This window comes from Ailuropoda melanoleuca, chromosome 5, assembly GCF_002007445.2.
Source record: "Ailuropoda melanoleuca isolate Jingjing chromosome 5, ASM200744v2, whole genome shotgun sequence".
NCBI classification, from domain to species: Eukaryota; Metazoa; Chordata; class Mammalia; order Carnivora; family Ursidae; genus Ailuropoda; species Ailuropoda melanoleuca.
The window spans coordinates 61724199-61737966 of NC_048222.1; the positions used below are offsets into that span (position 1 = coordinate 61724199).

General features: G+C 42.3%; 2 protein-coding genes and 1 non-coding gene across 5 annotated transcripts in view; 2 read left to right on the forward strand and 1 right to left on the reverse strand.

Annotated features, from left to right (window-relative positions):
- Positions 1-7758, reverse strand: part of ADAL (adenosine deaminase like) — a 24242-nt gene extending 16484 nt beyond the window's left edge. Inside the window, exons 1-3 of one of the 3 annotated variants that reach the window (XM_011227461.3) lie at positions 7626-7758; positions 680-915; positions 294-424 (exon numbers count right to left, since the gene is read on the reverse strand). In XM_011227461.3, coding sequence (XP_011225763.1) covers positions 294-424; positions 680-865 — 317 coding nt within the window. In that variant the 5' untranslated portion in view covers positions 866-915; positions 7626-7758. Of the gene's footprint in view, positions 1-293; positions 425-679; positions 916-7371; positions 7507-7625 lie in introns of those variants that run through there. The other 2 variants (XM_011227464.3, XM_034661056.1) reach the window with 2 other exon arrangements.
- LCMT2 (leucine carboxyl methyltransferase 2) lies at positions 7632-12501 on the forward strand. Its single transcript, XM_002913186.4, has one exon. The coding sequence runs from the start codon at positions 7665-7667 to the stop codon at positions 9720-9722; it is 2058 nt and encodes a 685-aa protein (XP_002913232.1). The 5' UTR covers positions 7632-7664; the 3' UTR covers positions 9723-12501.
- Positions 9983-10096, forward strand: LOC117802529. The gene has a single exon (XR_004625898.1). It is a non-coding gene; the product is annotated as a U5 spliceosomal RNA (small nuclear RNA).
- Positions 12502-13768: the final 1267 nt, after the last annotated feature.

The following is a 13768-nucleotide window of genomic DNA, read 5'->3' on the forward strand; positions in this document are numbered from 1 at the left end:
CACCCTCACCCCCTGCTAACAGCAGCAAACAGGGAGAAAATTCAATAAGCCTACATTTTCACGTCTAAAGAATATTCTAATACAGTATAACTTTACAAACAACATAAATCATGAAAAATACTGTCAACAGTCTAAAAGGTGGAGAAAAATGCTATATGTCAAGGTATACTCTCCACACCAGATGGCTACCCAATTCCTTTAATTACTAAAATCTGGATTCTTACAGACTATTTACAATCTCAAAACAGTCATAGAGATAAAAAGAAGTATGTCCACAAGCTCCCCAAACTCACTCTTCTAAAGTTCTTTTTTTTCCCTTGTTAATCACAGTCATCTGATCATGGATTTTAAGGTCTGGCTTCTTGGCTATCAATTTCTTCATGGTTTTAGAACTAATGGATCCATTCAGATGGGCATGAAGTTCCTAAAACAAGAGAATACAATCAGTAAAAACTTCTCAAGTAGCCACTAGATTCATAGCATCCTGCCAGGTACCTGATGTTTGTAATCTGCACTAGGTAAATTGCCTACTAGATGTAGCTATATAACTTTTAAAGTTCACAAAATTTTCAAACTCTACCTATAAAATTTACTTTTCTTTGTGAGAAAAAAAACCTAAACAAACACAGACATCCTTATAATTAGCAACCACTCCAAAATTCTGTGGTTGAATTCTCACCACTTTAGGTAATTCTGAGTAAAAGGCTGTCTTCCATGGCTGTTGGTGTTCTTCTGTTTCCATCGTGATTTCACAGAATAACAAGGTCTTTCTCCAAATAGTCTTATTCTTGTTATGAACAGTACAATGTGCTTCAGTCAGTAAGTTTTGTGGTCTTGAATTTCCTTCAGATTGCTTTATGTCCATACATTTTGATAAGATAATCTGTATACATGTAGCTCTGGGCTCAGCTTCCCCTATTTAAACAAATGTGAACATTTTCAGATGTTGACATAAAAACAAAGAAACAGAATTTTGCCACTCTATTCCTCAAAAGACAAAAGCCCCTTCAATGCTATTTAAGCCAATTAACAATCTAACCTAGAAATAAGAAAAGGCCTCAAACTGGTAAGAAGTGAATGAAAATCTGAAATTTAGTAAGGTGTATTCCTTACCTTAGACCTTTCTATAAAACTATTTCTTTTTTTTTTTTTTTAAGATTTTATTTATTTGAGAGAGAGTGTGCACATGAACAGGGGCCATGGGAAGGGCAGAGGGAGAGGGAAAAGCAGGCTCCCCGCTGAGCAGGGAGCCCCATGCGGTGCTTTGTGGGGCTGGATCCCAGGACCCTGGAATCATGACCCAAGCTGAAGGCAGATGCTTAACCAACGGAGTTATCCAGGCGCCCCTGTAAAACTACTTCTAAAAGTAGAAATTTAAAGCCTATTTTGGGTAAAAAGTGACATTTTTGAGCTGTTTAAAAGATGTAAAGGAAGGGCAGAGGCAGTGGAATCAGATGGACCCATATTAATCCTTATACCAGTTCTGTCATTTAGTAGCTGTATGGCCTTAGTTACTAAACTAATGGTTTCAGTTTCCTTATTTGTAAAAATGGGATAAAAATGCAGAGTAGCTCTGAGGATTAATAAAGTAATTTAAATTTCCCTCTGCTATGCTCCCATATAATTCAGTGACTACCTTTAAATTAGCACTTTATCACACTGTATCTCAGTCACTGTGTTTTTTTTTTTTTTAAAGTATGCTCCATGCCCAGCATGGAGTGCAACACAAGGCTTAAATCAAGACCCTGAGATCAGGGGCGCCTGGGGGGCTCAGTCATTAAGCATCTGCCTTCGGCTCAGGTCATGATCCCTGCGTTCTGGGATCGAGCCCCGCATCGGGCTCCCTGCTCAGCGGGAAGCCTGCTTCTCCCTCTCCCACTTCCCCTGCTTGTGTTCCCTCTCTCGCTGCCTCTCTGTGAAATAAATAAAATCTTTAAGAAAAAAAAAAAAGGCCCTGAGATCAAGACCTGAGCTGAGATCAAGAGTCTAATGCTTAACCAACTGAGCCTCCCAGGTGTCCCATCCCAATCACTGATTTGTCTTTCTTCCTCACTAGACCATAAACTTCAGAAGAACAAGGACTATGGCTAATTCTACCTCCCTAACACCTAGGACAGTGTCTAGCACAACATTGTAGGTGATAAATAAATCCTAATTTCCCTTCACCTCTGAAGGTGGCTCATAAATTAAGATAAAATTCCAAATGAAATTTAGTGATTTTTCAGAACAGCCACCCTGACCCTCTGGGTTCTCACATATCAATGACAACGATGTTGATAGGAAGAGCAGTTTTCATTCAGAGCCTACCAGATATGTAGCAAGTGCTTTAACTATTATCTTTAATTCTTGCAATAACTTTGCAAAATAAACAGTTTTGCCGAATTACAAATCAATAAATTGATACTGAGAGGGTTAAATAAGTGCTACAATATTTAAATGGGCAAAAAAGAAAACAGTTTGGGGGCACCTGAGTGGCTCAGTCAATTGAGAGTCCAACACTTGGGGCACCTGGGTGGCACAGTGGTTGAGCGTCTGCCTTCGGCTCAGGGCGTGATCCCGGCGTTATGGGATCGAGCCCCACATCAGGCTCCTCCGCTAGAAGGCTGCTTCCTCCTCTCCCACTCCCCCTGCTTGTGTTCCCTCTCTCACTGGCTGTCTCTATCTCTGTCGAATAAATAAATAAAATTAAAAAAAAAAAAAAAGAGAGTCCAACTCTTGGTTTCAGCTCTGGTCATGATCTCAGGGTTGTGGGATCAAGCCCCATACAGGGCTCTGGGCTCAGTGCAGAGTCTGCTGAAGATTCTCTCTCTCCCTCCCCTTCCCCTTCTGCCCCTCTCCCCTGCTCATTCATGTGTGGACACTTTCTCTCTCTCAATAAAAAAATAAATAAAATCTTAAAAAACAAAACAAAACAGTTTGTACAGGACCACACAGAGCCACAGAAATCCACAGAAAGGCCAACACAGTATAAAACAAAAGTGGCATTTCAATAGAATGCTATAATAAATGCTTCATAAATAGTAACAAATGGAAAAGATAGGCTGTTTAACTAATATGCTTACTATTCCTACCAAAATACACAGAAGATAGCATTAAGATGGAAAAACACACCTTATCTTCCATAGGTAAAATCAATTTGCCATAAATTGACTTTTAAAGTAAATGTTAAAATATTCCCAAAGTTATTTCTTAGAAATTGATTTTAAAGTTCTTGTGGAAGACTTATAAAATTATCCAGAAAAAATTGTGGATCTCAAAAGAAAAATATTCAATATTAGTGAAGGTATGAGTAAAAGTTCTGGTGGAAACAGAATTTGGTATGGTCTTTTTAGAAAGCAATTTGGCAATATCCATTAGCGCGCGCACACACACACAACACAAAACATTATTTCTGACCAAATAATTCTACTTTTAAGAATTTATCCTGTATCTTGGGGCGCCTGGGTGGCACAGCGGTTAAGCGTCTGCCTTCAGCTCAGGGCGTGATCCCAGCGTTATGGGTTCGAGCCCCACATCAGGCTCCTCTGCTATGAGCCTGCTTCTTCCTCTCCCACTCCCCCTGCTTGTGTACCCTCTCTCGCTGGCTGTCTCTATCTCTGTCGANAAAAAAAAAAAAACTTTAAAAAAAAAAAAAAAAAAAAAAAAAAAGAATTTATCCTGTATCTTATAGGATATGCACAAATACATTTCTTATGATATGTAATAGCAAAAAATTAGAAACAACCTAAATCCATCAGTAGGCTACTGGCTAAATTAATTATACCTCAATCCAACGGAGTATCTATGACTATAGGGAAAGACTTCTATGATATAGTGTTACTTCCAAAAAGTAGCAAAATATATTGCTTAGAAAGATGGCATTTATGAACAAAACATGTTTTATTTATTTATAATTATGGGTTGGAAGTGGCAAACGTCAGGGGAGAAAATTTCACTTTTATTTACCATAGTTTCCTGCAATTTGAAGGTTTTACAACAAGCATGTAATACTTGACTGCTTTCTGAAATAACTTTAATAAGTTAAAATGTTAAATAATCAAAAATTTATATAATTTACTTAGTAATTTTAATAAAAATAAATAGTAAATTAACTGTTTAAAATAATTATTTATAAAATAATTTTAAAAACTTGCAAAACAGGGGTGCCCTAGTGGCTCAGTTTGTTAAGCGTCTGCCTTAGGCTCACGTCAGGATCCCAGGGTCCTGGGATAGAGCCCTGCATCAGGCTCCCTGCTCAGCAGGGAGTCTGCTTCTCCCTCTTCCTCCACCTTCCACTCTTGCTTGTGCTCTCTCTCTCTCAAATACTTGAATAAAATCTTTTTAAAAAACCTCGCAAAACAATTTTATTACTATGAGTTGAGACGGATGAACTTTTATGTTTAGACAATGGAATGACCGCCTAAAAAAGTACCTAGGGCATTTTTCATAGCAGACTGATGATAAATCTGACAAGTGTCTAGCTTTTTAAATATATTTTCAGTCCCACTCTAGGATCCCGATATTATCTTGTGTTACATTCAAACCACCCTCCAGAGTGACCTTTAACTAATTGCGAGTAAATTTACTGACCCACTGGCTACAATGTTAGCCTCTGGAAATTTGAGATCCACCAAAAAGCACAATCTTTACACATTTAAAAAGCTGTTGTTTCACTGATCCATGCCTAACATACTGTCATCAACAATACCAGGCCCTGCCAAATTCTACCTTCCTGGGCTAGGTTTGGTGTGGTTCGAAGAAGCTGGGGTGGGAGTGAGGAGCCAAAAGGCAACACATTGAGATAAGATCTTTCTACATTTGTACTATATTTCATCAAGTCAGAGCAGGGCCAGAACCAAGTCTCCTGTCTCCCAGAGTACTTTTTTCATGCCCAAAAAAGAAAAGGGAACTCAGAATAATAAAGATAAGTGTTATTCTCTCTTAAGCACTTATCATGATGCAAGCACTGAGATATTATTATTCTCATTTTACATAAACAGGTTAAAAAGTAATCAGAAAACAATCCTATGGTACCCAAATCACAAACTTTGCTCCATTCTCTCTCTTCTTGAATCACTTTTCTTGATCTGTTCTTAATCAAAAAAATAATATTTCTAAATCATCACCTAAATTTTACTCATCATTAAAAATTCATTTCTACAGCATGATATATATATTTTAAAGTCCTACAATTTTTGTTTTTCTTCTTCTTTGGCCCTCAATCGACTATGAGACACCTCAGAAAGCAGCACTTCCTCCTCTCATTTTAGACATGAAGATCCCAGGCCCAGCAATCTCAGGGGAGTGCTTCTCCTATCCCCATCAGAGGCCATTCCAAACACCTCCACTAGACCCAATCACCTCACACTGAACTAACAGCCCAGCTGCCAGCTTTACAGAGGTAACAGAAGCCATCAGGCAAGAATTCCCTCTATTTTTCTCTGTCCTCACCTACACCTCAACTTACCTTTATCTGTACACTTTCTTCTCTCATAAGTCAGAGAAAAAGGATTCATTCTTCTATCCTCAACACTAACTTGTGCCCTATATCCCATTCCCTCCTAGTTATCTCAAGTCATTACTCCACCAGTTAACCTTCTCAATTTTCTGTTCCTACGACCTTTCTCTCCATTGGCTAATTTCCCTCAGGGAACCAACATGCATGTACATTATTGTTTCCACCTAAAAAGCAAACAAACAAAAACCTTTCTTGTAACCCATATTCCTCTTTACTGCCCTGTCTCTCCTTTCATTCTAAGCTAAGCTCCTTGGAGGCATAATTAGACTGGCTGCCTCCATTTAGTTAGTTCCCATTCACTGAAACATGAATTCTGCCCTCAGTGTTCCACAGAAATTCCTCTCCCTGAAGTCATTAAGAGCTCTTCAACACCAAATCTAAAGACACTTTTCGGGGTGCCTGGGTGGCACAGCAGTTAAGCGTCTGCCTTCGGCTCAGGGCGTGATCCTGGCGTTGTGGGATCGAGCCCCACATCAGGCTCCTCCGCTGAGCCTGCTTCTTCCTCTCCCACTCCTCCTGCTTGTGTTCCCTCTCTCGCTGGCTGTCTCTATCTCTGTCAAATAAATAAATAAAATCTTAAAAAAAAAAAGACACTTTTCAGTTATCAAACCTTTATCCTGACTCAAACATCTTGAGTACAGTACCCAAATTCAAATTGGCTGGACTCCTAAACTCTCAGTCAGTTTAGCGTCTGCCTTTGGCTCAGGTCATGATCCTGGGGTCCTGGGATCAAGTCCTGTGTTGGGCTCCCTGCTCAGTGGAGAGCCTGCTTCTCCCTCTTCCTCTGCCACTACCCCTGCTTGTGCTCTCTCGCTCTCTGTCAAATAAATAAAATCTTAAAAAAAACCCACAAAACTCTTGCTCTTAATCATTCTGCTAGGCTGCTTTAAGGTAACCATACTTAGAGTCATCCTGATTTCCTTCTCCACCTTAGCCCCTGCAGTTAGACATCAAATTCCAATCAATAAATTATAAATCTCCTAAATATCTCTGGAAGCAGTTTCCTACTGGTGATGACTTCCAAACACCCAACTCAGAAACTTACTGGTTATTTTAAACCCCCAGCAAGACTCAGACTGTATCAGAGGGAATAATCACCTCTCTTCTGTGATTTACCTCCTCCGTGGATATATTCAACACTACCTTAGAATCACAAACTTTTCAAAGTGGAGGGGAATGTCATTTTATAACTGAGAAACAGAGGCTGAGTGTTTTACTTATTGTCAGCTCTGTACAGAGCCAGGAATACAAGGGAATTAATAGTATATATCTGTGGGGAAACATTTATTGGATGAATCACAACCTCTGTAAAAGTTTCTTCATTTTGCACCTGGCCTCCATGACTTGTTTTCAGATTTAAATGGGATCTCTTTTCAAACTATGAAAGCATTAAATAAATGAGTAAGTACTAGTGGTTTGCATCTGAGGAACGACCCCTTCTTCTCCTTGCCCACCAACCAAAGTCAGTGGTTCTAACCCTACTTTGCCCCACCGGATTACTCAATGCTGTCCCTGCCGTCCAAGGAGGTCTGGTTGTCAGTCCTCAAAATCACCCCTTAAAGATTTCTGTCAACAGCTGACCCAACTATGAGGACTTAGCTTTTCCCTTCAGACGGAAAAGCTTGTAAGAAAGCGACCACCTGGGGCGCCTGGGTGGCACAGCGGTTAAGCGTCTGCCTTCGGCTCAGGGCGTGATCCTGGCGTTATGGGATCGAGCCCCCACATCAGGCTCCTTCGCTATGAGCCTGCTTCTTCCTCTCCCACTCCCCCTGCTTGTGTTCCCTCTCTCGCTGGCTGTCTCTCTCTCTGTCAAATAAATAAATAAAATCTTTAAAAAAAAAAAAAAAAAAAAAAAAAGAAAGCGACCACCTGACCTTCCCTGACACAGTCCACGTGCGCACAATAAGCCGCAGGGGTCAGTCTTCCACGAAAACGCAGTCCCAGAAAATCCAAAAAAAGTCAATCACAGTCGAATTTTAGTACAAGCTACACTCTCCTCAATTCTGATTGGTGAGGTGCCCTCTTTCCGGAAGTGACGCGCACACGCGGAAGGGGAGTCACGGAAGAGGGGTGCTTTTTCCGTACAGAAATCCCCGAGGTGGGTACTGCAGAACGAAAGAGAGCTCACCTCGGTGACGGACCGCCGCTCCTCTCCTTCTTCTCCGCCATGGGCCCGCGGAGCCGCGAGCGTCGGGCGGGGGCAGTACAAAGCACTAACGACAGCAGCGCCCTTAGCAAGAGTTCCCTGGCCGCGCGCGGGTACGTGCACGACCCCTTTGCCGCGTTGCTCGTTCCGGGGACCGCGCGCCGCGCGCCGCTCATCCACCGCGGGTACTACGTCCGCGCACGCGCCGTGGGGCACTGCGTGCGCGCCTTCCTGGAACGGACGTGCGCGGTCCCAGGCGTTACTCGCGCCCAGATCTTATCGCTGGGAGCTGGTTCAGATTCGCTGTATTTTCGCCTGAAAACTGCGGGCCACCTGGCCGGGACTGCAGTCTGGGAAGTAGATTTTCCGGACGTGGCCCGGCGCAAAGCGGAGAGGATTCTAGATACGCCGGAACTGTGCGCCCTAACCGGGCCTTTCCAGAGCAGGGACCCCACGTCAGCGCTCTGCTTTGAGAGTGTGGACTACCGCCTCCTAGGCCTGGACCTGAGGCAGCTCGCGCGATTGGACGAGGCCCTGGCCGCCGCCGGCCTTAACGCGGCCGCACCCACTCTGCTTCTAGCTGAGGCCGTGCTGACCTACCTTGAGCCGAATGATGCCGCGGCCCTCATCGCCTGGGCAGCGCGGCGTTTTCCTGATGCCCTTTTCGTGATCTATGAGCAGATGAGGCCGCATGACGCCTTTGGCCAGGTCATGCAGCAGCATTTTCAGCAGCTCAATTCTCCCCTGCATGGCCTAGACCGCTTTCCTGACGTGGAGGCCCAGCAGAACCGCTTCCTTCAGGCTGGCTGGACTGCCTGCTGTGCCGTGAACATGAATGAATTCTATCGCTGCTTTCTTTCATCGGAAGAATGCCAGCGCGTGGAGAATCTTGAACCTTTTGATGAGTTTGAGGAGTGGCATTTGAAGTGCGCCCACTATTTCATTCTGGCTGCTTCTAGAGGAGCCACTCTCTCCCAAACTCTGGTGTTTCCACCCTCAGAGGCGTTTCCTCGAATAGATCCTGCTTCTCCATCAGGCATCTTCCCTGCCTGTGTAGTCACTAGTGACAGCAAGGGCCCAGACCTTAAGAGATACGGGCATGCCTCTGTCCTTTTGAGCCCAAGCGTCATTCTTAGTGCAGGAGGATTTGGAGAGCAAGAGGGGCGGCATTGCCGAGTGAGCAAGTTTCACTTGCTTTCAAGATATTGTGACTTTGAATGGAAAGGCAACCAAACATGCAGTTGTGGGACTGGAGCCCAGTGGGATGGGCGCCTTTATCACACCATGACAAGACTTTCAGATACTGAGGTTTTGGTTCTGGGAGGGAGACTGTCCCCAGTAACTCCAGCCTTGGGGATTCTCCAACTGGGTGTCTCTAAGAGTGAGGATAATAGCACTGAGTATCTAAATGTAACAGTAACAAAGGCCGGCCCAGAAGATTCCATGTTATCACGTTGGCGGCATTCAACAACAGAAGTGTCCTATGAGAATCAGAAATATTTGTTTGTGTATGGGGGTCGAAGTGTGGTAGAACCTGTACTAAGTGACTGGCATTTCCTACATATGGGGACAATGGCTTGGGTCAGTATCCCAGTGAAGGGGGAAGCACCTGAAGGTCGGCATTCACACAGCGCCTGTAGCTGGCAAGGGGGAGCCCTTATTGCTGGAGGTCTGGGTGCTTCTGAGGAGCCACTGAGCTCTGTACTCTTTCTAAAACCAATCTCTTGTGGATTCCTCTGGGAATCAATAGTCATCCAGCCTCCCATTACTCCAAGGTATTCCCACACAGCTCATGTGCTCCATGGGAAGCTTCTACTGGTTGGAGGGGTCTGGATTCATTCTTCCTCAGTTCCTGGAGTGACTGTTATTGATTTGACTACAGGATTGAGCTCGGAGTATCAGATTGATACAACATGTGTGCCAAGGCCATTAATGTTACACAATCATACCAGCATCCTCCTTCCTGAAGAGCAGCAGCTCCTGCTCCTTGGAGGTGGTGGGAACTGCTTTTCCTTTGGCACCTACTTCAACCCACATACAGTGACATTAGACCTTTCTTCCTTAAGTGCTGGACAGTAGGACTGAACTTTTGATATATTGAGGACCCACTAACGTAGACAATAAAGGTTTCCACAAATAGGATTTGACTGTGGCTATAGACATTACCACTCCTTCCTTCCCCCTCTTTTTCTTATTAGCACTACTGTCCAGTGCAGAAAGTGAAAGGTTTCCCCATTTATTGAGTTACAATGACCTTTAGCCTAAGTCAAGTGAAAAATTTCCCACTCTCAGGCTTTGAAAAAGTTGAACACAGATCCTTGGTAAGAATACAAGGTTGATAATTCTGGTTTCTCTTTGGAGTACCTAAATCTTTTGCTTTTTACTAAAGATTTCCTTGGAGATGAACAGTAATGAGTTTTTTGCCGATTTTTGAGGCCTTGTTTTTATGAGGCTACCTTTAAAAAAGAAGAATATAAGGTTGAATATAGCTGAAGAGACATGGCTTGACCTCATTCTTCATAAATGAAATTTGAAATAAACCCAGTTACATTATCAGATATGGACATGAATAAACCCTGGGAAACAAAAGTTAGGTATTGGCAAGGCTATGGGTGGGCCAGATACTAAATAACTGGGAGGAATATGAAGGCAGAAAGGCTGCTCTGTATTTCTTGTTTCTAAATTCACCACAGACTACCTCCAACTTGCAGGAAGGATCAAAGCAGAACGTTGATGAGATGAGTGTTCTCAGCTATGTAGTAGTTCTAGAATTCTAACAAATGACTTAAAAGCCCAGGTTATACCTTTCATTACGCTACCTCTCAGATGGTGCCATCAACCATTATTATTTCATTAGTTTTGGTGGGGGGGGGGGGGGAAAACGCAGGGGGGGCAGATTGTCAAAAGAATGGTGATGTGTGCCAGACCTTAATTAGTAGTGCAGTGGTGCCTCTTGTCTTGAGTACTGCCCAGTATTGTGCATTATGAGTAATTGGGCTTGTTCTCTCCAGAGAAATTACCCACGTTTTCTGTAAGTGATTACCAGATTAAGCATGCCCTCCACCTTTTACTCTATACATGCATCATTCTCAGTTAAGGAATTACTCGCTTCTCAAGCTCTACTCATTAGCACACTTAGAAGTTTTGTCAGTAGCATTTACACCGTGCCCCTGGAGCAGCACTCAGTATGGACTAGTGCTGGATCCCAGTTTCATAACAGTAATTAGAGATGTGGGCCAGATTGAGAACTGAAGTTGGACAATGGTTTTCTCTTCTCCAACTCACCTGAATATTTTTGTTCTAAAATTCTGGTATGGAACCTGGTGTAGTTAGGAGAGTTAATGGAAGGCTCTTACCTCATTTAGTGATTGTACTTCTTTCTAGACCAGAAAAACTAGGTAAGGAGGGAAGAGAATTTCTTCTGAATCTCTACTCTATCAGGGTTTCAAAAACAATGTATCATACCATTGAGGATATGAAAACAAAGTTAAGAACGACTCTTCTAGGATACATTCTTCAAAGGCCAATGCTGTCACTTCTTTGTGTGCTTTCTAGATTTTACCACCAACTGTCCATTTTTTATCTTTCTGCAAATTTAATTCTCCTTAGTGATGTTAGGAAGTTGACACGTAACAATAATGTTCTAGTGCCCAAGCATTGTTTGGTCTTCTATTTCTGTGATCTCAGACCTTGAAGTCCTGGTTTATGCTCTATGCATTTGTAATCCCAAACCCAACCTGGAACAACCCATGCCTACTCTGGGACCCATCCCACATGACATCTTTTGGAAAACACTCTCATATGGCAGCCCCAAATGTAGCCAACTACTCTTTTCCTGTGAGAAAGAAGCCTGTGCTCTTTGGATAATGTGGCGAATAAGAGAAGAACTAGTCACTAAGGTGAGTTCTTAATCATAGGGACCATCCAATAATGTCTAGTGTGATAGTAAAACTAAACTCAGCTTTTTCACTGCAGTAATAAAGGGGATGTAAAATAGCATTAGGCTGGCAAGGAAGGTCATGAGTCCTGGCTAATCACGTTTGGACTTGATGTTTAAAGAGAGAAAAAAATATGTAGAGCAAAATTATGAAACTTAGCCTCAGAGTAGACTGAGATTTCCTTGGATGTCACTAATTATGTAAACAAAAGATTTCTGTTATTCCACAGTTTAAAGACTGTTCCCTTACCTTTCTTGGTCAATGACATAAAGCACTTGGTTGGGAAGGGGCAGTTCCTTGACAAAGGGAAGGAACTGGGTCTGTCTAGTTCACTTCACTATCCCCAACAGTAGATGCTTAATAAGTACTTGTTGGGTGGAGGTCCAATTTGACACTCAGATAAATTATATTTGAATATTGCTGTTGTACATACCATGCACAAACGGATGTCAAAATTCGTTTAATTAGTGTGTGGGGGGAGTATTAAAATTTTAAAGACCTCCTATTTAAGAGTTTTTAAAATTCAACTGCTTAACCTGGGTAAAGGTGGTAGGGTCCTGGTGTTACTCCTAGTTTTATAGATTATACCCAAACCTTCTCCCTGATTGCAATTTCCAGCTGATCTTCATGCCCTTTTGCTCAACAATGGGCCATGGTTACCCCATATCCTTTGCAAATGAAGTGAGCTAACTTTGCCACATCTGAGGATGTAGGAACATGCAATTAAATGTGCTCATAAACACATACATACAGGATCTTACTAGGATGTGGTGATACTTCGCTGGGCATGACTTGGTGTGTAACTCTCAAAGTTTAATACGGGGAGAGGAAAAACCTTGCCCTAATATTTATGCAAAAAGTCACTTGTCACATAAATGGCAGTCTAAAGCAAGAAAATAAATGGTAAATTTGGTATATTATACTACATTCTGCTTTTCTCATTCCCTAGCCTTTGTTCCACGTCTTTAGGCTTTTCATTAGAGCCTCTCAACATCTGATTCATATGTAGACTTATTATTTCAGAAAAAGTAAAGCAGAGCTTTCTTTTGTATGGATATATCAGCAGTTTAAGCAGTACTTAAGAGGAAAAAACCAACTTTGCCATCTCCTTTCCTTCTCCCAAAAAACTCCACTGAAAAAGCAGTCTAGACCTCAATCCACGGAATTTAAATTTGGACAATTGAGTCCAGCCAACAATTTTTTTTTTTGAGAGGGAGAGAAGAGGGGGTGGGAGGGGCAGAGCGAAAGGGGGAGAGAGAATCTTAAGCAAGCTCCACACCTAGCACGGAGCCCGACGTGGGGCTCAATCTCACAACCCTGAGATCACAACCTGAGCCAAAATCAGGAGTTACATGCTTAACTGACTGAGCCACCCAGGGGCCTCCAGCCAACAATTTTTATTTCCAGAGTGAAAAGAAAACGCATTCTTCCCTCTCCCCAGTATCTGGTCATAGGAAAACTTTTATTTTCCTTTTTTCATTCAGTCTCTAGAATTAAGATGCGTGTGACTCATTCCTCTGTTTCTCAGTACTTAGCTTCTGAGATATCTTAACAATGGGAAATTTGGATAATGTAAAGTAGAGCTTTCAATTGACCATAACAACACATTCATTCATTCTTCCATGCAATATTTAGAGTTCTAAGCAGAATAGATCAGTGAACCAAATAATCCCTTGTGGAATTTGCAGCCTAGCAGGGAGAGACAAGAAACTAAACAACAAAGATAATAAATTCATTACATATTATATTAGAAGTGATAAGGATTGTGGAAAAAGGAAAAAGTATAGTAGGATAAGGGGGATCAGGAGTACATGGAGATAGGGATAACAACAGGTTACAATAACTAAAAACGGTGGGCAGGGTCACTCTCATGGAGCCATGAAATTTGAGAAGGTAATAAAGTTAGCTAAGAAGATCATTAAGGAAAGAGTATTTCAGGGAGAGGGACTAGCCAGAGCAAAGCTGCTGAAGAAATTCATTGTAAGAACTTTAGCTTTGTCTTGGTGAAAAAGAGAGTTTTGTGTAGGGTTTTGGGTGAATACCATTTGACTCACATTTTTTTTTAAGATTTATTTATTTGAGAGAGAGCATATGAATAGGGGGAGGGGCAGAAAGTAAGGGAGGTACAGAGGGAGAGACTCTCGGGCAGACTCCCTGCAAGCACAGAGCCCAACATGGGGCTCCATT

Coding starts and splice junctions, on each gene's coding strand:
- LCMT2 (XM_002913186.4), top strand. CDS start 7,665: ATGGGCCCGCGGAGCCGCGAGCGTCGGGCGGGGGCAGTACAAAGCACT.